Source organism: Poeciliopsis prolifica, unplaced genomic scaffold (genome assembly GCF_027474105.1).
Source record: "Poeciliopsis prolifica strain line A6 unplaced genomic scaffold, Auburn_PproV2 SCAFFOLD050, whole genome shotgun sequence".
Lineage (NCBI taxonomy): Eukaryota > Metazoa > Chordata > Actinopteri > Cyprinodontiformes > Poeciliidae > Poeciliopsis > Poeciliopsis prolifica.
In genome coordinates this window covers 2,234,203-2,259,771 of record NW_026562425.1, presented here as the reverse complement: position 1 = coordinate 2,259,771, position 25,569 = coordinate 2,234,203, and the positions used below count along the sequence as shown (strand labels likewise).

The 25,569-nt window shown below is 37.7% G+C and overlaps 1 protein-coding gene across 2 annotated transcripts in view; it reads right to left on the bottom strand.

Moving 5' to 3' along the window:
• Positions 1-245: 245 nt before the first annotated feature.
• Positions 246-25,569, bottom strand: part of abca4b (ATP-binding cassette, sub-family A (ABC1), member 4b) — a 42,260-nt gene continuing 16,936 nt past the window's right edge. The window contains exons 13-50 of one of the 2 annotated variants that reach the window (XM_055058304.1): positions 22,964-23,169; positions 21,939-22,115; positions 20,964-21,186; positions 20,606-20,827; positions 20,131-20,335; positions 19,948-20,040; positions 19,186-19,392; positions 18,681-18,858; positions 18,350-18,481; positions 17,955-18,094; positions 17,725-17,862; positions 17,273-17,454; positions 17,064-17,169; positions 15,312-15,517; positions 14,946-15,000; positions 14,644-14,703; positions 14,055-14,209; positions 13,800-13,924; positions 12,908-13,006; positions 12,396-12,677; positions 12,245-12,277; positions 12,054-12,159; positions 11,900-11,974; positions 11,642-11,811; positions 11,135-11,312; positions 10,791-10,906; positions 10,115-10,262; positions 8,182-8,305; positions 7,555-7,684; positions 7,248-7,368; positions 6,229-6,291; positions 5,682-5,788; positions 4,500-4,641; positions 4,141-4,275; positions 3,718-3,821; positions 2,732-2,824; positions 2,308-2,557; positions 246-839 (exon numbers count right to left, since the gene is read on the bottom strand). In XM_055058304.1, coding sequence (XP_054914279.1) covers positions 732-839; positions 2,308-2,557; positions 2,732-2,824; positions 3,718-3,821; positions 4,141-4,275; positions 4,500-4,641; positions 5,682-5,788; positions 6,229-6,291; positions 7,248-7,368; positions 7,555-7,684; positions 8,182-8,305; positions 10,115-10,262; positions 10,791-10,906; positions 11,135-11,312; positions 11,642-11,811; positions 11,900-11,974; positions 12,054-12,159; positions 12,245-12,277; positions 12,396-12,677; positions 12,908-13,006; positions 13,800-13,924; positions 14,055-14,209; positions 14,644-14,703; positions 14,946-15,000; positions 15,312-15,517; positions 17,064-17,169; positions 17,273-17,454; positions 17,725-17,862; positions 17,955-18,094; positions 18,350-18,481; positions 18,681-18,858; positions 19,186-19,392; positions 19,948-20,040; positions 20,131-20,335; positions 20,606-20,827; positions 20,964-21,186; positions 21,939-22,115; positions 22,964-23,169 — 5,394 coding nt within the window. In that variant the 3' untranslated portion in view covers positions 246-731. The remainder of the gene's footprint in view (positions 840-2,307; positions 2,558-2,731; positions 2,825-3,717; positions 3,822-4,140; positions 4,276-4,499; positions 4,642-5,681; positions 5,789-6,228; positions 6,292-7,247; positions 7,369-7,554; positions 7,685-8,181; positions 8,306-10,114; positions 10,263-10,790; positions 10,907-11,134; positions 11,313-11,641; positions 11,812-11,899; positions 11,975-12,053; positions 12,160-12,244; positions 12,278-12,395; positions 12,678-12,907; positions 13,007-13,799; positions 13,925-14,054; positions 14,210-14,643; positions 14,704-14,945; positions 15,001-15,311; positions 15,518-17,063; positions 17,170-17,272; positions 17,455-17,724; positions 17,863-17,954; positions 18,095-18,349; positions 18,482-18,680; positions 18,859-19,185; positions 19,393-19,947; positions 20,041-20,130; positions 20,336-20,605; positions 20,828-20,963; positions 21,187-21,938; positions 22,116-22,963; positions 23,170-25,569) is intronic. The other variant, XM_055058305.1, reaches the window with a different exon arrangement.

Below are 25,569 nucleotides of genomic sequence, written 5' to 3'. Positions count from 1 at the left end.
GACGCCAAACTTGAACTGTTTGTCGAAGAAGTGGAAACTGTGACAAGACGCTTGGCAAGTCCTCAGCAATGACTGTGACACAGAAGGTAAGTGCGGAGCTTTGTACATCCATTATAAACTGTTGACCGTTTGTAATGACAATTTAATTGTTGCATCTCGATTGGACAGCTGAGGTTGAACAAATGCCAGAGATATGAGGAGATGTTCTTCAATTTCCTTCTCACACAAGGAGACGACATGATGTATAAAACAGATAAAGAAATACTTTAATGCATAGCAAATGACCAAACAGAATGAAAGCAATGGTAAACATATTTTGCATTCAGTTAGTCTGAGGACAAATAAATATTTCATGTACATATGCCTAATAAAATAGATTTGTGTTTTTCATATAGACAAAAAAAAGTCTAGGAAGCTTAATAATTCATAACTTATACAATATGTACATATTTAAATAACCCTTCAGTCTGATGAGCGATTTTCTCTGTTTCAACATCATTCTCTGTAAGTCATAATCATCAGTCACACATGCTTGGTACATCAGGTCAAGTTTATCCCCATCAGGAGCCAAAGGCATTTGTAGTTCAGCTGTGGATGCAGAAACCAACTTGGCAGGTGAATGGCCTCAAAACTCACGAACACCTTGGTTAGCAAAAGATTTAGACAAGGCTGCTGGGTTATGGAATGTGTATCATATTCACTGCTTCTGAGTATTTAGAAGAGGCTGCCCATTACTTCCTCTTCACGGGCGAGATCTTCATGTCTCTTCTTGCTGTTCGTCTGTGCAGCGTCACATCGTCGTCCTCTCCCGTCTGTTGCTTGGCAAAGTTGACAAACACCTGAACAAAAACGAAATTCATCCAGAATGTGATCAAAGGCATTTGATCACAATTGTGACCAATTCCTCATCCCGGGCATTAATATAACATTCCCAGCAATGACTGGACTGGAATTGTATGCAGTTCCAAACAGAAAAAAAACATTAGGAGGAATAAATTCAGCTCTCACATAGTTAACTATTTAAATAATCTTGTAATGGCATCCATTTCTATGATCGCATATCCTTGAAGGCTTGTGCAGCTTTCATCAGAAGTGAAAAAAAAAATTATTGTGATGAATAATAATAAAATCTTTCATGGTTTAATACCAGCATTCTTTGGCCTCATATTCACTCTCTGCAATGCAAAGCTAAAGTTCTGACACACTTTCTTGTCAAAATGCTCGTCTGCGGCTCAATGCACAGGAGGGTACGGCAGCACAAAACCACCTCAGTTTTAGTTTCTTGCACATTCAAGAACTTCATTCAAACTTCAGCCACTTTTACAACCTTGAAGACACCAGAACAAAAAACAAAGTCAACTGTTCAAATCCGGCTATGAAATTAGCAGGCATGTGCATCATCCTGAATCAAACACTTTGGACAAACTGGAATAATAAGTTAAAAATATATGACATGTGCATCTTTGAGAACAGGTTTACAGCATGATTTGGGAGGAAATAAAGTGTTTGTTTGCATGCAGGAATTCTGGTTTCAAAGGAACTGTGGTACTGAAGACAAAAAAAAAAAAACGTCCTTTTTAAAGGATTTCAAAGATTACAGACACAATTTGAAAAGAATTTCAAATAAAAGCCTGTTTGCACGATTAAGTTCATTGTTGCAGTGGGACTACATAAGTGGCTAAGTCCTGGCAGTCTTTCCTTTTGGCATTTGTAATCTTGTATGACTGTACTGCACAGTTGTGTGAATACTGTAAGTGATCTGTCTTCCTTAAAAATGCTTATTTTATCCATATTTCCATCCTACACATTAGTAGAAAATAGTTATTTTTTTTATTATTTGTGTTTAGATGTCCTTCTCGGACAGTAATTTCTCTATGGATATCAATAGAGGATCCATCTATGGCTATTAATAGAGGTGCTCCTACAAAGCATATTAAGACAGCAAGTCTTAACTAACTGTAATGTTTTGCCTGTATCCTGTGAAAGGCGTTGATCTTGCAGTCTCTAAATGACTATTTTGCTTCTTTTCTCTATTTGTTCCAGGCATCACAAGAATCAATTTTGAGTTTTTCTGAGTCTAAATTGTTTCTGAAAGCCAGAATTGAAAGTGATCAAGTGAACTAGTTTCCCCAGGACAATTATGAATTAAGTTTATGAGAACATTCTGTAATTGGGTATTCAATGTTCAATTACGTTTTGTTAGCAAGCACCTGACAGCAGCTCTTATGAATTTTGAACAAACTGCAATCTTTTTTCTTTTAAAAAAGTGTAATTGTTTTCGTTTTGATTGTCAAATCTCAGCGTTACCTGGTCCAGTGTTGTCTGGGAAACAGAGTAGTCTTCGATGCTGAGCCTGTCTTTATTGGCCACCACCAGCTGGAAAATCCTCGCCAGGGAGGATGAGGCAATTTCATACTGCAGCGTGTTGTAGTGTTTCTCCCGCTGAACACAGCCGGGGAAGGAGCTCTCCATAAAGCTCTCCACAGGCTCCAGTTCTGGAGACAACCCTGCTTTAGCTGCCTTGATTTTCATCGTCACAACGTAGCCGTCGCCAAATCTGGATCCAAGGAAGCAAGGCACAGAAACATTGCATGCTGCTTTCTTTTTCTGCACATTAATGTTTCTGTCATCTTTAATGTGATGGTAATGATAAAAAATATTAATGCTAGCTCAGACTTACAGTCACAGATTGGAACCACAGTCATTGATTAGGTAAGAAACAAATTCTTACTTGTATTTGAGGTGCTGGATGGTACCAAGACACTTGAAGGTGCCGTTGACCATGATGGCCAGTCGGGTGCATAGAGCTTCACACTCCTCCATGCTGGTGGAAAACAACAGCAACCCATCTTTATTCATGTCTGTGACCTACATCGCCTTGTCACACCACAAACTTTAATACTTCTTATTAGAGTTTTATGTGAAGAACGATCACAAAGTAGTGCATTTATAGGAAATGGAAGGAAAATCTTTTTTTTTTAAAACCACTGTTTTAAAGTCATACCACAAAATCTCAACTGGATTTAGGTTTGCACTTTGACTGGGCCATTGTAGTAGATGAATAATGCTTTGTTCTAATCCATTTCATTTCTGACTGCTTGGATTTGTTCTGCTGAAAAGTGTAAATTGGGTCTCTTGGCTTCTCCTCTGAGTAATGATGTCTTTTTCCAGCCTTTCAGTTTAGATACACAGCTTGACCTTGGTAGGTTTGTGGTTCAAAATTATATTGTTTTATAACTAAACCCAACTTCATCCCTTTCTGCTGTCTTGTATGATCTCTAAAATATTGTTTGTTTATTGGTATCCTCTAATTAAAATGTATTTATAGATGCATTTCAATAAATTAAATATATACATGTTCATTTATTTCTGTAACTCAATTCATTATGTGAAACATAATATAGAGTAATTACATAAACAGATGTTTTCAAACCTTGCTTTCTGTTAATTGATATCATTTTAGCTTACAACTACTGAAAACACATTTAGTTGCTTAGGAAATGAACATGCATAATAAAAATAAATGACTCTCAAATGGACTAAGTTTTAGAACCAACTGGTTCAAAATAGAGGAACTTTTGTTTTTGTCAAAATGTTAATTCTATGCAAAACTTTATTTCTTTAAACAATAATATCTGAGTGTTTTTTTTGAATGCTTTTGGAATTTGTGTTTGGTTAGCTGTTGACACATATTCAGTTCATCACAAGGTTTCGAACCTGTGTGACGTTAGCACCACAGCCCTGCCGTCCTGAATCACGCTCATGATGGCGTTCCACAGAAAGCGGCGAGAGTGCGGATCCATCCCGGTCGTCGGCTCATCCTAAGAAAAAAAATCAAAGAAAAACAGCTACAGCACACGCAGCAAACTTGTCTCTCTGAGCACATAGCGGCATGCTCACACTAACAGAGACCAAGTCCTTATCTCTATCAGCATATGGCAAAAAATCACAGATTTATACCAGTTTGAACTGAACTGCATAGTTTTCGTGCCAACAATATAAAACATTCCAGGCCAGGCCTGACTGAACCCATATGGCTTACCATCTGGATCCATAGACTGTTTCATTGATAAATTCCTGCAAAAAATCTAAAAGACACAAACAAAGGGCTCTGTAGCTTGTCGTCGTTGGCTCCCCTACCAGCAGGACCAGTGCAGGGCAGCCAATCATTGCAATAGCTGTGGACAGTTTACGCTTGTTGCCTCCGCTGTAAGTTCCTGCGCTGCAGCCAGCGTATTCTGTCAGGCCCAACTTCTGGATGCCCCACTCCGCCACCTGCAGAAGAAACAGGATCTAAGTTCAGAGGCCACTTCAATGCATCACTGACTGGTTCCTTCGTAAATGAATATGCCAAAAAAAATAAAAAAACAGATGGAAAAAAAAAAGGAGGAATTGAGTAAAAAAAACATGAAGTGAAGATGGAGGTCTTTGTCAGATGTGTAGCAGAGTAGAACATCCTAAGGTGCTTCAATATGTGAAGCAGCTGCAGTCCCACTTACTCTGGGGATCTCTGATTCGGGCACCCCTCTGAGTCGGGCGTAAAGGTAGAGATGCTCCCTGCCGGTAAGAAGCTCATCAATGGCATCAAACTGGGGGCAGTAGCCCATGTTCTGGTGCACGTCTAGTATCTCTGTCAGGATGCTGCCAACATAAACACAATGTTACTTGAGATACTGCAGGAGCTCAAATAATATGAAACATTTTTAGATGACATTAGTTGTATATAGACATGATGCAAATTTCTACATTTAGAAATTTGTCAAAACAAGATTTGGGGCGTCAAAAATCTAAGTCTTTCTCTCCTGATTAGAAATATGTTCACTTGTGTTTAGAGACGCTGGTTAGTTTATTATCAGATTGTGTTATTTCACAGATTATGTCAGACAGTGTCCAAACAGTCTGATTCTCAGAGCTGTTTCAGGATTCACCCAGCTGGAACTACATGCAGGATAAACCAGGAGCAACAACTTTTGTCATTACATAAAGTACTGAAAAAATATTCATACTCCTCAAATTTTAATGTATTTTGGGGGATCTGTGTATCATATTTTTGCATGTGGTACACAGGAACAAAGTGGTGAAAACTATGACATAAAAGGAAAATGACATGGTTTTCAACGGAAAATCTGAGAATCATTTGGCTTCAAGTACTAATTTAATTTCAAAATTTGTCAAATTTGTCAAGTCTAATGTGTATGCAAAATTGCTACAGTTTGTGCATTTTTTTCATAACCTAATTTAAACTTGTCCTCAACTTTACCCTGACTTGTGTGCTTTTTTTTCTTGGTCTTTGTGATGCTGTTTATTCAGATGTTTTCTCTTACAAAACATCTGAAACCTTCAAAAAACAGCAACATTTACACTGAGATTGAATACCGCACAGATACTGTTTACCAAATGCTGTTTACAAATTGCATTAAATTGTATTTATTAGGGTCAGAGTAAAAGGAACCCAATACATTCTTTAGACTTTTGTGTGTTGAAAATGTTGAAAATCTAATTTCACAATTATCCACTACTTTTTCTTGGTATATCTTATAAAATTTATTTAAAATGTATTTAAGTTTGTGGGTCAGATGGCATAACTACGTTTGCAAGGTGCTCTGCCTGTCTCAAAAAGAGTTTTTGTTTCAAGCTGGGACAGGAATGCCTTCATTATTCAATAAATGAGCTCCACCTACTTGTAACCAGCCACAGTGGCCTCTCCAGAGCTGGCATCAGTGTCACCAGTCAGCATTTTGAAAGTTGTCGTCTTCCCGGCTCCATTAACTCCCAGAAGGCCGAAACACTAACGACAACAAAAGGATGCCATTGACAGCAGAAGCACAGAAAACTGAGGCACTATTATAATGAATGAATATCATCAAGAAGCTAAATGTTTTTCATTTTTATGATGTCACTAACTAATCAACCAATAATCAAAGATCAGGGGGTTGCTGTAAAGGCAATGAAACAATGCAATTTGTTGTCACTGTTTAGATGCAAAAAATGTTTCCAATCAGCATAGCACTGTATTCTAAGTAGGATTAAATGGAACATTAATCTGTCCGATTGATTTGACTATTTTATGTAAATATCTATTTTAACTGTTTTCATGAAAACCAAATTAATTTAAAGTCCAGAATTTTAACTATTAGTCTTAATTTATTCACCGGCAAACAGACACAACTTGTGGCAAAAAGAAAAGACAGAAATAAATCTCAGCATGGATGAACTCAGTGACTTCACCTCGCCTGCAGGGACTCCCACACAAATCCGGTCCACAGCTGCCCTCTTTCTGCCCGCATACGTCTGTGCAGAGAAATGATAATATCTCACTTCTTTGGAGCAGTACCAAAGCGAATGTAGAGACCACAAACATATTTTAAAAAGCACTAAACAGATGAATCGTGCAGAATCACGTGACTTGTGAATTTAATCATTTTACATATTTTGGTCTGGAAAATTAAGATATATATATTATTTTGTTAACTCAGTGAAATGAACAATTTTATGTAATTCTGATGCTCTTTCATTCATTTCCACTTTATGTTCTTCCTTTTTATATAAAATAAAACAAAAAACAGAGTTTAAACATCTTGAGCAGTGACGATTATTTCCTCCAGAATTAATCAAATAAAATCTGTTATTCTGTTATTAAATAAAAAACACATGATACAGTCCAATAACCAAAACAAATTTCATTTTTATAATAAATAAAACTTCATTCATTTATTTACGTTTATTTATTTTGTGTGTGTTTTATTTAATATTGGTATCTATATGTTTCATATGCAGAGTTCACAAATGTGTTTTATTTGACCATTTTCAAAACACTATGGAGGATCCTTTTATTTTAAAACATGGCTGCTGTTGTTAGGCATGGACAAAGTACAATAAGATGAAGTTACGGTCTTAAAATTACTAACGTTTTTGGTCGAACTGCTCCTTTAAATGAGATCTGAACTGCACTCCAGATCGTTCCTGAGCAACTAAGTGTTTTATTTAGCAGCTTTGTGGTGCTGATGGAGGCTGCAGCTATCAGGGACTATTTTTAGTTTTCGCAGCCATTGTCAGATGGTGGATTATTAAATTTATCAAGATAATGTAATGCCAGAAGGAAAATAGTTTTCAGTAGAATAGTATCATAAAAATATTATTGATTTATGTGAGCAAACACCTGGTATTCAATACTCTAAGAATACTTTAGGGAATGGGGATGTCTAAGTAAAGATACAGAAACGTTTGATTTGATTAAAGATTTTTACCTTTGAGAGGTCTCTGATCTGCAGAATGTCCTTCTTGCTTCCACCCTCATATATCCTTAGCCTTTCCTCTGCGACATCCTCATCCTCATTTTGTACTACAGTCTGTTTACAGTCTGATAACCTGAGGAATAAAGAACAAAGTCCTCTAAGGAGAAATCGACAAGACTAGAGAAATGCCTTTTCAAAAGCTACCTCGAAAAGCTCAATCAACCTAATTATTGAACTAGCTAATTCAAGCTATTCGGTTTTAATATATTCAGTGTATTAAATGTTATTTGTGTGTGTTTAGGTAATTGCAAGCTCTTACCAGTGGTCCAAAAAGAACCGATACTGGATCAAAAGGTTGAGACTAAAGTACACGAAGCCTTCCACTAGCATAAAAAATATGTTTTTTCCCACAAAGTCCCACCGAAAAGGATCCATTTTGTATTCTTCACCTGTAAAAGAGAAAAAAGAAAGACGTACTAAAATAGTTTGACTTGTGAAATGAAACACACACAAAAAATCAAAGTTTTACAAACAACTTAATAAAAGAATTCACATTATTTTATTTTTTATTATTTTCTCCTATTAAAGCAACAAACTTGAGAGTAGCTAAATGCAATTTTTGTGGTACATCAAGATAGGTAGTGAATAATTGTCAATTGTGAGCAAGATGATAGCTCAATTTCAACATTTACATCACAATAAAAAGCAGTGTAAATCAGTTTTTACTGTCTTTATTTAGATTATTATCCAACAAACATTTGGAAGAAAGTTATCGGGTAGGACGACCTGCAGGACAAAGGTGAAAACTACTACTGGGCATCACCCTGAGAATACCATGGTGGTGACAGAATCAAGTCATGGGGGAACTGAGTTTTAAACTTTTTAATATGTTCTTGCATATGCTTTGTCAAAACTTTTAACAAGTGAAACACCATGCAGCGCTTACCAAACCTGGCGTAGACATCAGTTACAGCCTGATTCATGGCCATGTCTATCAGTCCTCGCCCCAGGCAGAAGTGAGGAAACACCAGCAGCAATTTCTTCAGCCACTCGTTAAACGTCAGCAGAGACTGAAAACGCAAGAACGTGTCCCAGAAGCAACAATATGAAAATGCTGCATATCAGATGGACAGAAATCTGTGACAAATACACGTTAATATTTCTGTTCCATTTGGAAACTGTTTGCTAAACACAACATGATGAAACCATGCTTAAGACTTGCTGCAAAATTGTATTTGTAAACAGACAAAAACAATCTCAGGTAATCGTTTGTGTCGTGTGTGCCCATTTTAAATAATGTCCTCATTTTGTTTCGTTTTTTTCCTGTGTAGAAAAAAAAAGTTTTTTAATTAAGCTAATTTTTCAATCTTGGCAGGAATGATGGCAATTATATAAAGCACAATTTTATGAATACTTTTTGAGAAATATCAACAAACATTAATATGACCGAGTCCACCTGGAGACCATCTCTCATGACTCATCTGCGGTGAGAAAAATGGAGCGCAGATGTTTAGAGGAGATGACCATCTGCTGGAGAATGGGTTCTATTTTTTAGTATAGTAGATTACAATGAGAGTAGAAACTTCAAACTTTACCCAGCTTTGGTTTTATCCCACTCCCCCCTTTTTTTTTTAAACACATAATAAAGTAACAGGTGTTCACATATATCTTTGTCCAGACAGTCTGAAGCTCAAATATTTATTTTGCCTCAAATGATAACAAAGTTTTCCGCACTCAACCTTGAATGTTTAGGCCTCATTAAAATGTTTTCCACATTATTCACCAAAATCTACCGTTTCCTCTTTGATGCATGCTAATACAAGTTGGAGTCCAATCTTAATTAGCACCTCCTTGTCCCCTCTTGATATTTTTTTCTTTCCAGTTTGTCAGACACACGTCTGCCCTCAAGGCCTCACAGCAGACTTTAGTTCACGTCTGCATTAATCAATTTATGTTATTTGCAACTGAGGGGATGCAGACATTCAGAAAACATGGCTTGTTTTGAGAAATAATTCACCTCTTACAGCCATGGGCAACAGTACGAAACAGAAGTAGGAGGAATTTGCATTAATAAGTTCTTTAGCTGCAGGTCAATTTGTTTTCCAGTGATGATATGACAGCTACTGATCTGTAATTGTTCTCCTTATAAAATCATAATCTATTTATTATACACAATCACACATTAAATGGTCTCTTAATATTATTGTGTGAATAATACACGGAAGAAATAGACCTCAACATGACAGTTTTCATTTCTGTATTTAAATAAAGCAATAATTTTTTTAATGGGATGAATCCCATGTGATTTGGTAATTACTGAAAAACTCACTCAAGAATCAAATTATTTGTGATAGACATAATTGCCCACAGTAAATTGGGTAATCTGGGTAAATATGGGAACTAGGAGTGTTAAACAACTTATCTTTTAAAACGTACTTAAAAACTAACAAACACATAGTTAATTGGGATGCGACCTTATCCGAACTGTAAATGCAAAACATGCATTATTGCAGGAGTAGCTGTGACATAATGTGTTTTTTATTCCATAGTTTACAGCTTCTTCATGTGATAATTGATTACATTAAGTTTTTGAGCTTTCAATTCTGCTCAATTCTGCTCTAAGTTAAATTGTACATTTCTTTATTGCTTTCTTCACAAATCTGCTACTTGTTACTAAGTACGCCACTTTTACTCATTAACTTTCTCTTAAAGATGAATTTCTTACAGGCATTGAGTCATTAACTTTAATGAAGATGCAGAAAATGTTTTCTTACAGAAACTCTTCCTCACTCCCCTTAAAATGATCAGTATTTTAGGAATAATTCAGGTCAAACCATGAATAAGCTTTTCTTTGTGTTTCTGTCATGGCGTGTCCTTACCCGATTGTTTTCAAAGAGTTCCAGGATGAATGTGATGGCGCTGCTGTTGATGCCAATAAAGAGATTGATGCAGGACAGAGACACATACGCAGTGCTTGGGATGCTGAATACGTAGGACATGGGGTACATCATGGGTGTCACTGACCACCTGAAAGAAGGAGAGATTGAGAGTTATGAAAATGATCCTCCTGCGTCTTTAACATCCACGTTTGTTAAACTGTCTTGAATTACAGACTTTGCTTGTTTTCAATTCCTCCATATTGGGTGTTTTTTTAGATCTCTAAAAACTCAGAAAACATTTCTCCTGACCTTCTGTTCCCTGCAAAATATATTTTGTATAAATCTTCCCTTTAAAAAGTCAATTTTGAGATGGAGACTTTATTATTACTACTTTTATATAAGATCAACTTTGTGTAGATACATTATTTTTTATCTTGTCTGCCTTTTCGCCTTTATTGTGATGGGCAACACGTCTAGACACATTTGAAAAGGAAAGAATCTGGTGAAATTAGTTTTTTTTAATCTCTCAGGTGTTTAATTTTTCTTATAAATGTATAAATTCGGATGAGACAAGATGTCTCAAAACTACCTGTTCTAGAAACACAATTTGCACTTTATTTCAAAAATGCTTTTTTTAATTTAATTAAACTACATTTAAAAAAAATCAGCAGCTTACCCATAAAGAAGAAGAAGAGCTATTAATGCTGGGAGGTTAGTCGGTGATGTGTAACACTTTTTATCAAATGCCATAAAAATGCCAACCACCATTGCAGTGCTGAGAATGTAGTTCACCTGAGAGAGAAATAAACAATGAGATTATACAGCAAAGTTTGCAAACAAAAAAAAAACTGCAAATAAGCAAGAAATTAAAGATTATACAAAACTCATATTGTCAGTATGAGTTTTGAATTTAAGAACTTCCATTTATTCTGGAACTCTCTAATTAAAACAAAATTTATAAAAAAAAAAACACACACACATTTGTAAGCAGTTTTGTTTACAGAGCCCAATCTTACTCACCATGTCCCAGAAGAAGTTGGCCACCCAGTACACACAAGGACTCACGCCACTGACAAACTGCAGGTGCTTGGCTTTGGTCACTCGCTCCTGAATGAGGTAAAGGACGAAGCTGGCAGGGATGAAGGACATGGCGAAAATGACACAGATCGCTACAACGGCGTCCACCGAAGTGGTCAACCTGCAGGAAAAAAGGAGCAGAATAAAATCACAACTCTGGTCTGGATTGGAGTTTTATTCTAATGAGATTCTGGAATAAATGCAATCAGACTCTTTATCACTTTCAGGGTAGGACTATTCCAACACTGAATTAAAATGTATTTATATGGACACTTTTTAAACATATTTGCTAATGCTTGTAATTTTTGATCCCACAGCGTATTCAGACTGCTTTTGAGAAATTGCGATGAAAACCTTGCTGCAGATACAAAAACTAAAATCCATATTTCAGACTCAGCCTTTCTACTCCTTCAGAACAAAAAAAAAATCTAAAGGTGTGGCTTTGCTCACACAGTGACTTCAGAAAGCTGCTCTTTGGTGAGATTCAGAGGGTGATTGATGGCGGTGATCCCATACTCGACTGGTTTGGCGAAAGAAGGCAGGAAGGCTCGCAGAATGGCGTTATTGGCCACATTCATGAAGACCACCATGGCGTGCCAGCCTTTGTTGTTATACCACACCTGACAGAGGATTGGAGAGGCAATTCAACGCATCCAAACAGAAATATTTATATGGCGAGTGCAAGCAAGCTTTCTTCATAAAACATACCTTTACATTAAACTCGCTCTCCATGAAGTGTAAGAACGTGCCGATCTCCCTCAGGGCAAGTCTGGAGTAATGACCCTGTGAACATGGGAGCTCAGAATGAGTTGACTGGATGGATTACAATCTAATGTAGAGGTGAAAACAATGAGAGCATTACCCCCGTTATGTTGAGCATCCGTCCTAGCTGACGGAAAACATTCTGGATATCTCTAGGATCCACATCTAGGATGGGAAGTTGACCTCCTATGGAGAGGCCTCCATACCTGATGAGACAAAAGATTCAAACCTGAAAATAAAACAGAGAAATTCCCAATTCCAGATACAGAGAGAGACTAGAAATGCAAGTACCTTTGTTCATTCACCCAGTATTTGCTCTTTAAGCTGCAAAGTAATGATAAAGAACAGAAAATATTATTAGTAAAGGTGAAAAAAGAGAGGTATAGCAACTCCTTTGCATCTTTTTTGTAGGATGATTATCTGCTGTTCCAATCCAACCTGCCTGGTTCTGATGAGACCGGGGTAGGTTTTCACCAGATAGTCAGAGATGTTCCGCTCGGTCAGATCCAGCATGATGTCTCCCGTGACCTCCACCCGCTGCCGAGGGGGCAAGCCTCCAGCCCCAGCAGGACAGATGGGCATCATGGTCAGCTTCTTGCTGGTGCTGCACTGGCAGGAAGGCGACGGGTTGCGCTGGTTCCATTCAGGACTCTGTAATATGTTGTGAACCACAGGGGAGACGGCAGGTTGCTCCCAGTCAGAGGCACTGGTGTTGCACATCATCCTTGATAAAACAGAGACAAAGTCGACACATAATGATCTGTGCTACATTTGTTTTTTGTGATTTAGAATATTTCTCATGGCATTTGGCACAGCCTCCCAGACTTATTGAAGGTTTAGAATAGTTATTTCTGCACTGATACTGAAATACCTATAAAAGAGTACTATCAGTAGTGACACAAGAAATGTTCCAGCAGGATATTTTTCATTGTGTACATTTCATTCTGTACTCACTCTGGCAGCTCTCTTAGCATGCATCGTGTGCCAAGGCCCGGCATGCTTAACAAGCGATCTGTGAAATGCTTCATTCTGGGGTCAAACGGACGCTCGTTGCTAAAAACAGTGGGAAACATTAAAGAAAAAAAAGATAAGATTACTTTTAATGAGCCTGGAACTACCCAGTGGCCTTGAATAATGCTTATGCTCTTCTACTTCTTCACATTGTCTCACTACTCAAAACTTCACATTGTGTTTTTGGACTTTTTTTGTTATAAAGGAACATAAAGTAGTGCATAACTGTGAAATGTGAGGGAAAATTATGCAGGTTTCAATAGATTTAATTTTTTCATTTATTAGGAAGAATCCAGGTAGTCAAAGGTAACTTTAGAAAAGCTGCAGAGATCCACAATCATTATTATTATTGCACATCATAAACAGCCTGTATAGAATACTGGGAACAAGAAATGTCATCATAAATCTTGTTTGCAATCTGTCACACAGTATGTAAGGAACACAGCTAACATCTGGAAGAAGACATTTTAATAAAATGACACCAAAACTGAACCTTTGGTCCTCCGGGAAAACAAAAAAACACAAAGTCTAACGACTTGCAGATCTAATTGCAATTGTAATTGTAATTGCTAAATTACATTTTTCCAAGTATTGACACAGGGATGTTAAATATAAATGCAGGCTTTCAGATTTTTAATCATAAATGATTTTGAAAATCATGTATCGTTATCCTCTCGCTTCAGAATGATTCACTATCCAATGTTGGTTCACCAAATAAAATCCTAATAACCTGGAATTGAAGTTTATGGTTGTAACTTGACACAATGTCAAAAGTCATTAGCGAATGAATACTTTTGTAAAGTGCTTCACAATATATTTTGCATTATTGTCTGACCTGAAGAAGGTGAACTGTTGTCCGTACATCCAGGGCGTCAGAGTTAGGCTGGGATATTCTCCAAATGGAGGGACAATCAACGTGAAGATCAGAGAAATAAGGACAAAAGTGGCAGGAAGCACAATCTGAAACCACAGTTACATGTTTTAATTAGAAAATATCGATATCCTCCTTCTGGAATAAAATCATTTGAAACGCAGAAAAATAACTCCCGTTCTTATCAGTGGATCTCCATGTTCACTTCGCCAGCAGTACCTGTGCCAGGAAGTCTTTTCTGCTTCTCGTGGCGTGATGGAATCTCTTCACTAGCAAAGCATGGAAATGCTTCAGGATCAGTGAAAAGCCCTTCACCTGTCTGGATCCCTTCCCTGCACTGCTGTCAGACGTAATCCCATTTACACCGTTATTCTCTATTATAAACAAGAAAACAAAAGATAAGCATTAGTATAAAACAAAACAAAAAACACATTTTCAGTCAGGCAACTTTTGACACAATGTTAGCTTAAATTCTGATCTTTATTTCTACATCTATAGAATAAGTGATGCATTGCTAAGTTTTGAAAGCTTATGCAGCATGAAAAGCGCATGTAACGAACAGCAGCTGCTAAAATCTTATTGTATAAACTGAACCCCTTAGAACTGGGTTGTTTTGTGGAAAATTAGTTTTACAATTACTCAATTTAATGGAAGCCCTTATTAGGAATTCACTCAAATTAGAAATGAAAGATTGTATTAATAGTAAAACACAGCATTTTCATAACCCAGGTCCAGTAGGTTCTACAGGAGAAAGAGGGGAGCAAGCAATTTTACTGAAGCTCTGTCCAAATGCTCCTCTTTCTCTGACCTTCCTCTTGGTCTACACCAACTTTGCTGCCATTTTGTCTTCCCTGCAACATCCACTGTTCTAGAGGGGCAAACAAACACAAACTATGGGGTCATAAAACATAACAGATGCATGTTTTACAAAAGTTATGTGGCTGCTGTTTAGATCACACCTGCATAGGTCAACTACAATACGCATGTTTATATCAACATTACACATGCAGGTGTGGTGGAAGGATTAAGAACATGGTGAAGAAATAGACAAATGGGTCAGGAATTTTATGCCAGGAAAAGGTCAAGCAGAATATCAGGGGTGGCATTTACCAGCAGTGGTGGCATTATTTGCTGCTTCTCCATCTGCTGTGACCTTTAGAAATATCTGGAAAGGAAAAAAGATGATCCTTTAACTTTCAAAACATCCTATGCAGTTATTTTAATACCGGGATGAATATAAGTATTTAAATATAAATCTACAATGATATGTAAGAATTCAGCCAACATTTCTGCTACTTTAAGTGGATAAGCAGGAAATGTATGGCTAAACTAAAGTATAATCCAAAATATTTGTTTAAGGTTTCTAAGAGATAGTCATATGAGTTTGATTGTGTCAGATTTGCGCAGATCGGTGGAAACAAATGATTCTCCTCTGACCTTGAAGAGCAAAGTATATGGCTGGTTTTCTCTGCCTACCTCCTCTAAGGACGTATCAGAGATGCCAAAGCTGCTCAGACCCATATCAGCAAGAGTTTCCTCCAGCTCTCTAAACAGGCTGGCATAGGCTCGATGTTTGAACCCTTTATTAGGGAGCAAATAGGTCAACTCTTGTCCGATGGTCTCAATGAGCTTTGCCTCGGGAACGTGATGGTGGATCAGGCTGGTGATGTTGTCGATGTCCCCTGGGAAAGAGACGGAAAAGTTACAGATTTAGGAACTTTTCTTTTAGCAAAGTTTTCCCGAAGCAGCAGAAACTGAAATAAGAACAAAAGAAGAAAAACTGCTTGAAAAGCAAAACACACACACACAAAAAAAACAAAAAAAAAACACTATTATTCAAGAGAGAGAGAACCTGTGCTGGAGCAACTTTGTGGTGTAGCATCTTAAATAGCATCTCCTTAGGCAGATGAGGAACAAAAAGGCTTTTGTGTCAATATCGCTTCTAAATTATTAATGTCTGTAAATAAAGTGAACTGCTCCAGCCTGTTTTAGGATTTACAGCAAAGATGCAGTGATAGAAATTGGGAAAAGATCCTGTTACCTCCATTACTCACAAAATGCCCCTGATAGGAGTGAAAAATAAGAGGAGAATCTGTTAATGGACAATTTCAATAAAGGTTAGCATTTTTTGATGTGCCTTAGGGTTAGAGTCTACAAGAGAGGCATTAGAGAACATTGTTACCTTTGTTGGTTTATAGAGCTACTTCTCTCCATACAGAAGACAAATTCATCAATTAAACCAGCAAAATTTAATAAAAATGCAAGAGGTCTAATTTCACCTTAACCTGTCTTCATCTTCAAAACTATTAAAGAATCTAAGATTATTTCTTGAGCACAAATGAAGGCTACAGCTGGGACAAAAGTGGGGAAGTTGAAACATCATGAAACCAAATTACACACATCCAAGATATTCTGCCATCTAGTGGGGGACTAAATATCAAAAGTAGCACTTAGCTGTTGTTGTTTTTTTTTCCAAGAATCCAATATGGCTGTTTATTATCCATGGAAATTAAAGTCAGTTATTTGGTTCAGACATGATTTTGTCTTTGAACCATATATGAGCTCCAGATAAAAAACTAGGACTTTTCTGCTAGTTCTGTTCTAAAGTTGGCACTCCCACTAAAAATTCTAACATTTTCATGATAGAAGAGCCAACTGCGAGCAAAAAAATTGTCTCTCTGAGACATGTGTGTGTGTAAGTTTGAGCTCCTGCAGTAAAGTTGTGGTTCAGTGGCTGCAAGCACACAGACAGTTTATGCAGTCTTTGTGGGGATCCGGTTCCCCTGATTGGTCACTTAAGGCTTCATAATAATCCCGTCTCCTTTGCTTTTAATGTTATAAAATAAACTGAAAGCTAATGCTCTTACAAATGGAAAGTTTTGTTGCATCCAAAATTTATTGTTTTTTTGGCAGAAGATACAGGAGGAACAAGCTGTTGAGTGTTTCTCTCACATAGGTAAGAACCCTGGTATTGGTTTATCAGTGAATAGTTTTGAAAACAATGTATAAATTTCAAAAAGAAAATTGTCTTAATTTCCATTTATATTAATACCTTCAGGTTATTTTCTAAACAACTTTTTTCTAATAGCAGAGATAAGGAAAAGCAAAAAATAGTACACTAATGTCAGCTCCAAAAAAATAAGAAAAGACTTGACTGCAAATGCAACTTCTGCAGGAAGTGTTTGCAAGCATGCAGATGAAAGGTTGACAGAGAACATGAACACTTACCCTCCAGAACTCTGTCTAGCTGCTGGTGCTGATTCTGAGACTGATCTTTGTATTTGGTGCAGATGGAGCAGGAACACGAGCAGTCCGAAGCACAATCGCATTCGTTCTGAGAGAAAAACACAGAAAGACACGGGCGCTTTCAACAACAAATGCATGTGTACTGACAGAAGAGGAGGAAACGGTGTTCTTTGTCTGCAGGCGCTGCTCACCTCTCGCTTCCTGATGTCCTTCATGCGGCGTACGAGTGTTAGATAAAAGCCGACTCCAAAGCAGTTTTTGAGGAAAAGGGGGGACCCGCAGCAGTAAAGCTGTCCTTTGGAGATGATGGCGATTCGGTCACTCAGCAGGTCGGCCTCGTCCATGTGATGCGTAGACAGAATCACGGTGCGGCCTGCACAAGTACAAAACTTTTATCAAGGTGACAAACATTTTAGCTCACTCTGTTAAAAATGTGACAGAAATATACATATAAATCGTTTTAATTCTACTTTCATTCTTTCCTTCTACAGCTGTGAATGAGAGTTTTGTAGTTTCAAAAGTACACGACCAAATATGGGGGTGTTTGTTTCATTCTTCAAATTCAGCTTAAGCTTTAGAAAATGTGTTGAGCGACAAAATATTGGTCAAAGTCTGCAAAATGTAATAAGTTAATGATTTTCACCTGTTCTGTATTTCAGCAGGAGATCCCAAATGGATCTTCTGGAATACGGGTCCACTCCTGAGGTGGGCTCATCCAGAATGACAACCTTGGATCCTCCGACAAACGCCATGGCAACAGACAACTTCCTTTGCATACCGCCTGTAAAATGCAGAAGCATACAGTAACGAGAGGGATCAGATGAACTGGCCTTCACTGTCCTTTCTGACCCATAAAGAGACAAGTGGCAGGACCTGAAAGGTTCTGAGCCTCTTCGTCTCGCTTGTGAGGTAGGCCAAGGTCCAACAGCATGTTCTCCACCTCTGTCTGAGCCTCATCTGGAGTCCGACCCTTCAGCAGTGAGTAGAACAGGATGTGCTCCTCCACTGTGAGGCTGGAACACCAACATGTTCCATCAGAGGAGTAGAAAAGAGAAAGAGAATAAAATGTTGCAGGAATGGTTTAACCTGGGAAGTTTATGCATGTGGAATGAACAACACGCAACAAATCTTGATGACGATTCATCATATTCCTCTCAGTTCACAATAATGCCCTACTTTGTGTTGGTCTATCAGACAAAATCATGAAATATATCGGAGATCTGTTGTAGAAAAAAAAAACTTCAGGGTATGCAAATGATCCAACTCACTGATTGAAGAGGATGTTGTATTGAGGGCACATGCCCATAGATGTACGGATGATGTCTATGTCTGTCTTAATGTCTCTTCCATTGACGTAGGCTGTGCCGGATGTGGGAGGATAGAGACCAGTAAGAATGGACCTGAAAAAAATAAAGATTTCCATATTAATCCTCTAAAGAGGCAAGCGGGAGTTGCTAACTTCCTCAAAAACTGAATAAGAGAGAAAGAAAGAAGGGATGGGTTTTTATAAGTCTGATAAATCCTCATGATATTTTGATCAGTCTATGCATTAGTTTTTCATATCTGATTGACAATGTGTTCAGTTTCTTTTCTGCTTACAGTGTTGTTGTTTTTCCAGCCCCATTGTGCCCCAGGAAGGATGTGATCTGCCCTTCGTAGAAACAGATGTTGAGGCAGTTCACAGCGGGACGAGAGCTCCCGTCATACACCTTGACCAGATCCTGGATCTGCACCCCCAACACCAGGCCCAGGGGATCCTGCTCAAAGAACACCGGACCTGTATGGAGGAAAAAGAGAAAAAAAGATTAAAGTATTTACAAAACTGCATTGGAAATTATCGGAGCATCATTTGATTCATCTCTTGGGAAGAAATTCAGTGTCAGATCAGCTGAAGTTTCGTTATTTTAATTTCTTAGAGCAATAGAAACATTTATGTTACTTGAAACAATATATAATTATAAATGACTGCATTCAAATTATGCTCTTTTGCAATTCTCATTTCACTTTAACGCTGTTGTGCAGTTCCCCTTTTTGCCCACTAGATGACTTCAGAGAGCTCTCCAACAAAAGTCTAATTCCTCTTTAGGGTTTTTATTTTCCTCACCTTCACTCCCAGCATTCAGATCCTCCTCCTCCTGGTTCGGATTTTCTTGTTGTTGTTTCAGCAGCTCCCTTTCTCTCTCCAGGCGCTCTCTCTTACTTTGGTGCTTGCAGGTTTTCTTGCTGGCCGAGCCGTTGCAGGTAAAAGTCTCGGGCGTGCCTCTGCTCTCAACGTCCAGCTCCTGGATCTCTGCTTCTGGTTTCTTGGAATCTGGTTGGGAAAGATAGACTTCAGTAAAGGTCCCTGAATAATGACTTCCTGGCTCTGAAATATGATGATTTGTTATTCAGCATTGTACTTGCATTTACATTGTTTTACATGATATAATAAATTATATTAATTGTTTTAGGCTAACACCATGTATTTCTGTATGTGTGCATCCTTGCAAAAGGAATCTAATTAGATACCACTTTGTAAAAAATATTCTGAGCAACAGTTGGAGCTTTTAAACTCTAAATGTGCAAGGACTTGCTTCAAATTATTCACAGCAGTAATTTCAATACAAAATAAATAACTTATTATTCACTTTGCTGCACTACTTTATGTTGCTCGACCACATAAAATCCTAAGAAAATACATGGAAATTTAATTGTGAAAGAATGGGAACAAGTTCTTAGGTTTTTTTCTAAGAGCCACTCCCTTGAAGCTTAAACCCTATGTAAATAAATGAGATCTGCTAGATAAAGTAATAGGTTCTTCATCATTTTAAAGAAAAGTAGCACAGCTCTACAGCCTCAAAAAAAAAAAAATTCACATGAGACTAACCTTGTTCGGTCATTTCTTGGTACATCGGTGCAGGTTTCTGCCAGTAGGAGGGCTGGAGAGGGAAGTAGAACGGTCGACCGATGCCGTATTGTCCTGTAAAGCAAAGATTTTTGCTGTAATACTCAATTGGCTAAAATCCAAATAAGTTTCAGATGGTGCAGTGCTTAGTATTAGGACTCCAACCTGGGAACACGTTGTCCAGATACCAGGCCAGGATTCCATAGAGGATGGAATCAAACACCATCATGAGGATGGAGGTGAGGAAGGAGTAAGTGTCTTTCTCTAATGGGCTGGTCTGAATGTTGTTCCACTGCAGGCCCAAACCTTGCTCTTCATACCGTGAAAGGTATTCTGTCCCAAAGCCAAAAGCTACCGGAGAGAGCAAGCTCTAGGAAAGCAAAAAGGATAAACAAAGAACACAAATTCAGAAATGAAACTAGCATGAATATTCATCCTACAGGAATGGGTTTGACGATTTAAACCAAACAGCATAAATTATCTTTAGTTCTGTTCTTGCAGGTGTGTCTGAAAGCATTTAACCATGAGATGTGTGTTCATAGTCAGCCAAAGGAAAGCCGGAATGGTTTAAAAAGACCTCCTACGCTTGCAAAACACCTTAAATTAAAAAAACAACCTCAAGAATGATAACCGAACATACTGCCGCCAGTTTCATGTTCTTGGTGATGCGGTCCTGCCACGCAAAACACAGAATGTGAGGCAGGTAGAGGGTGAAGTAGATGATTCCACTGCAGGCAGCAGCCAGGTTGGCTTTGTTGAAAAACACGCTCATCAGGAAACACTGCATGATGGTGGCCACAGTGAAAATCAGCAGGAAGAAGAAGACGAGGAGTGGGTCGCTATAATTTAGCACCTTTCCGCCCTGCAAGAAAAAAAATAAACATTTCTTTTTAAAACTTATTTCACTCTAATACTGCCCACAAGAGGGCAGCATTACTCCCTTTAAGAAAATAACTCTTTAAACAAACAAATGAAATTTTCATCATCTGTCCTCTCACTATTATGATGGCTGTCAGCAGCGCTGTGCTTGCAGTCATCATGATGAAGCTGTCGATGAACCATGTGTACCAAATGACCCCACTGTTGACCCCCATGGCTTTGAGGGTCTCTTTGAGGCGCAGCTCCTTCTCTAAGACGATGCTCTTCACAGTCATGGACACCGAATAGATCCAGGCCAAGACCATGAACATGGGGAAGCAGCGGTTCAATGTGACCATGAAGCTGCAGGAAAAGTGAGGGAGGAAAAATGACATCAAGTCCATCTATCTGAGATGATTTTGTCTCAGATAGACAACAACAAACACCTGTGATGCTTAAATAAAACAAAAGTTCACTGGAATTGTTCAATGAGCTAAACGTTTAATGAAACGTTTAGCTCATTGAACTAAACGTTTCATTTTTTCAAAAGATCAAAGATTTTATCTTTTATAAAATCTTTTATAAAATCTTTTATAATTAGATGCACAACCTGGTCTGTGGTCATAAAACATTTTACAATCGGAATATGCAGCATCCATAATTAAATATACACCATAAAACAGATGTTTACAGACACTGTGTTAAAGCATCACTTTTTTTCCTCCTATTTTAATTTTTTTGAAATTGAATTTGACTAAACTTTTTCAATTTCAAAATTATTTGAATTTGGTAAAGGGCAGAATAGAAAAAGAAAGAAAAGAGACAGAAAGTTACTGAAAAAAAAACTGCAGAAGGGATTATTTATCTAGATGAAAAAAGTATCAGATGAAAACCTGAAAACACTTTTACCGATGAGATGACATTTTTAAAAAAACATGGTTTAACTGGTTTATTTAACCAGCTGAATCACTGAAAATCACTTATAATTAACTTGTCTTATCTAAAGTAATTAACTCTTAGATATGATCTGTGTGAAGGAATTTATCCTCAGTACTTCAGGAAACCCGTTTGCGTATCTTTATTTCAGTAGCTGAAGCACTGATTGGTCAACTCACAGGTCATCGACGTAGCAAGGATATGGCATCTGCTGAACGTAAACACCCAGTGGCCAGTCATTTCCGGTGTGAAGCTTGATGATCCCATGTTCGATCATGTCCTGCAGGTACGCGAAGCCACCCCACAGGTACCTCTGGTCCTCCATCGGGTCCGCTCTGGGGCCAGGATCCCAGTACCTAAGACATATTTTTTAAATAAACTGAATTAAACAGAAGTTTAAGAAGACTCCTTTGATTTTTGATGGATATCTGGTTAATGAAAAAAATCCCAAGCATTGATTTCACTAAAATATTTGTAGCTAAAAGAATATCCCAAAGTCTCTCAATAAGCGGAAACTGTGTGACAGATCTCTGTTACAATCTGATTATTCAATTGTTCAGAGGCTGGACTCCCACTGGGTCCATTACGGCTCAAAGTGTTTGTGCTCATGTTCAGTGGGGATGTTGGCATAGTGGTTGCCTATAAATAGGAGCTCAAACAAAACAGAAATGCATAAAAGTGCTGCACATAGGGAGGATTAAAGGACACGTAATGAGTTAATGTGAACCACAAACAAAGTTTGTGAGACGCAATAAAGGCAGCTGGTGAAGATTTTCCCTCTCAGCGAGAATGTGACAAGTATATATGAAGTGGTTCATTGATGTGGTGGTAACAGTAGGAAAAATTATGAATGGCCAAGGGACTGGATGAGTCTGACGTTGCAAGGCGGTGTCTAAAGTGATTTCAGTATACTGCTGTTTAATACCAGGATTTTCTATGGATCACTTACCTCAACTTTTAAGAAAATTAGTAAAATCACACAAAAAATCATTGGACATGTTTATATTAATTAGTAAAATAACAAATCGGCTTAACAACACTCTATCTATACAAAACACTGGTAAAGATTTGTAAAAATCAAGTAAGTATAAAAGGAGCTATATCATAATTTCATTCTAATACTGAATGCAAAAGCACAACAATTAGAAGTTATAAATTTTAGGTTACACCAAAGAGATTAAAAAGAAGACAAAGCTTTACAGACCTGTCTTTAATCTTGTTGGTCCTCTCCACTGCGTCAATGTCCATGCGGATCTTGTATTTGACGTGCTGAGGAACGCTTGTGGTCCAGGGATACATGTCCATAAAAACCACACCTGCCCAGAACTTGTTCTCCTCCAGCAGGTACAGAGCCTGATGGATCATCTGGGACTCATCTGTGTAAGCCACAAACTTATCCAGGCTGACACACTGCAGACACACATAGTTGGGAAGACAGCTATGGATTTGGTGTTGTCAAACTGGGAAGCTATTGCTCAGATGACAGCAATAAATCTTTCAGATGCAACATTTTGTTTCTTCTTGCTGATTTTTGCCTGGTGAAATGTATCGAATGATGCAATGAAAATTTGTTTCTCTATTGAACTGCAGTTACAATAAAATAGAGCAATGAAATCCACTTTCCCTCTCCACCTAGAATAAAAGGTCGAAGTGGAGGATAACAAATTTGCTTACCAGAGTCATGGTAATATTTTTTTACAAAGGAAAATCTCCATTCTGAGAGGCACGATTATTAAATCAGACAACACGTATATGACATTTCTAAAGGAATATTCCCCCTGAGGTCAAAGACTAACTGACATTAAACAGGTTTTGTAGCATTTAACACACAGAGCATAATTTAACCTGCTTGTTTTTCCAGCAGTCAGCCCATCGATAAATACCAGTGACCTACTTTTACTGGCAGTTGTGCACGGCCTCCTCTGTGTTTGACAAATTGCGTGACATAATTTACTTTTCTTTCCTCGTCTCTTAGCCCTTTTCCCCCACATTCTGGTTCAAGTTATCATAATGCTTTTTCTCTAAAGAATCTTTCTCAACCTTTAGTTAATATTGTGCTACTTATTTGTTTATTTTTGCTTGTATTTTTGTTTTTGATCAACATTCTTGATATTTATCTTCATTAAAACATCATACTTGATGACTTTGACGTTTTATATTGTTGTCTGATGGAGAGCATTCTTGACTTGGCTGCCCCTAAAAATGGATATTTGTTTTTTTCATTGAGAATGAAATCCAGAGTTCCTCGTATCTTTCCTGTTGATGTGCTAAAAGGTTATTTCTTTCACAATGGCGGGTTTAATTTTTTATCTTGGAAACCTTTGGGATCCAGTGATATTTTTTATTGCTTCTTTTTAATTGCAATTAATTAAACACTAAATGCAAGAATCAAAGGCTAATGAAATGCCTAGTAATATTTCTTGTGGGGCTGAAATGGCATAGAAATTATAGTCACTAAATCTGAAAAGTGTGGTATTTAACCATAATTACTCAGACACCCATGAATCAAATGAAATACAAACAGGGCCATTCTGAAAATAATTTATGGTTTTCAAATATTATCCGTTAAAATGATCTGTCTCTATCTAATTTACTAAATAGATCCACCTGTTTATGTTTTAATCACATTAGATAAACCCACGTTATGAGTGTATAATAAAGCATCATAAAGATGTTTTTATCCTAAAAACCTGACAAACAGGCCAGGTATGAAATTCAAAGTATTGGTAACGTTACAAAATAATATCACAGAATTGGAACTTGTCACAAAGAACTGTTCAGTCCATAATTAAGTATGAGGTCCGGGGGTCTGAATACAAACACACCATTTCAACAATTCTTAAAATGTATGTGAAAACCATGTATCATTTTCTTCTCAGTTTCCAATTAGATAAAACTTTGTGTGGTAATATCACAAAAAAAAATCCAACTAAAATGCATATTCATTTGCAGATATGATGTGACAAAGTTGTGGAAAAGGTATTTATTGTTTGAACTTTACTGGGAGTTCTGGTCACTGTTTTAGGTTCTCCTGGGAGCAGGGTGTTTGTTTTTTCCTTAAAGTGAAGATGCTTGTTGCAAATTCTGTATGTATTATGCAAAGATAAAAATGAACTTGAAATTAACTGAATCCAGACACGTTCATTGCAGGACATATTTATGCACCATTCCTTCACAGGTACAACATAAAACATGCATGTTTGTCACATGAAGATTTTGTGTACAGCTCATACTTGCACAGCTCTCTGCATGTGAAATGTCTAAAGTCTCCATCTGGATTACGAGCTGAAGTTTCTATTCAACTTTATGGGAGCACATTAATGCTCACTCAAAGACAGATGAAGGAAAAAGACCCTCAGTGACACACATGTTCCAGTGGAGTTGCAGTGTGAGAAATGTCCACTCCTGACAGAGTGAGGGGACTTGATGTTAGCTGCCACAGCCACCCAATGCACCAGTGCTAGCTGACAGCTGTATCTAATTGGCTAAATTGCCTGGTTTGTTTGCAGGACTCTGAAGGGTCCTGGCACTGAGTGCTGCAACAAAAGACAGATTTAGATTCCTGCAAAGATAGGACTCTTTCTAAAACCACAACCCTTGGCTCCTTTTAAATCCCACAAGAGAGGAATGAAGTGAGTGAGGAAAGGAGGATAGATAGAGTGATTTGTCCACTTTATGAAGAAGAACAGGGGTTGGTTTCAATGCTGAGCTGCACACTGAACCACGTCTGAGCTCCTGAGGAGGGTGATTCATTCCCACCTACTCTCTACTTTATCACCGGCTCCACAATGGAGGCGACAGCACGCTTGT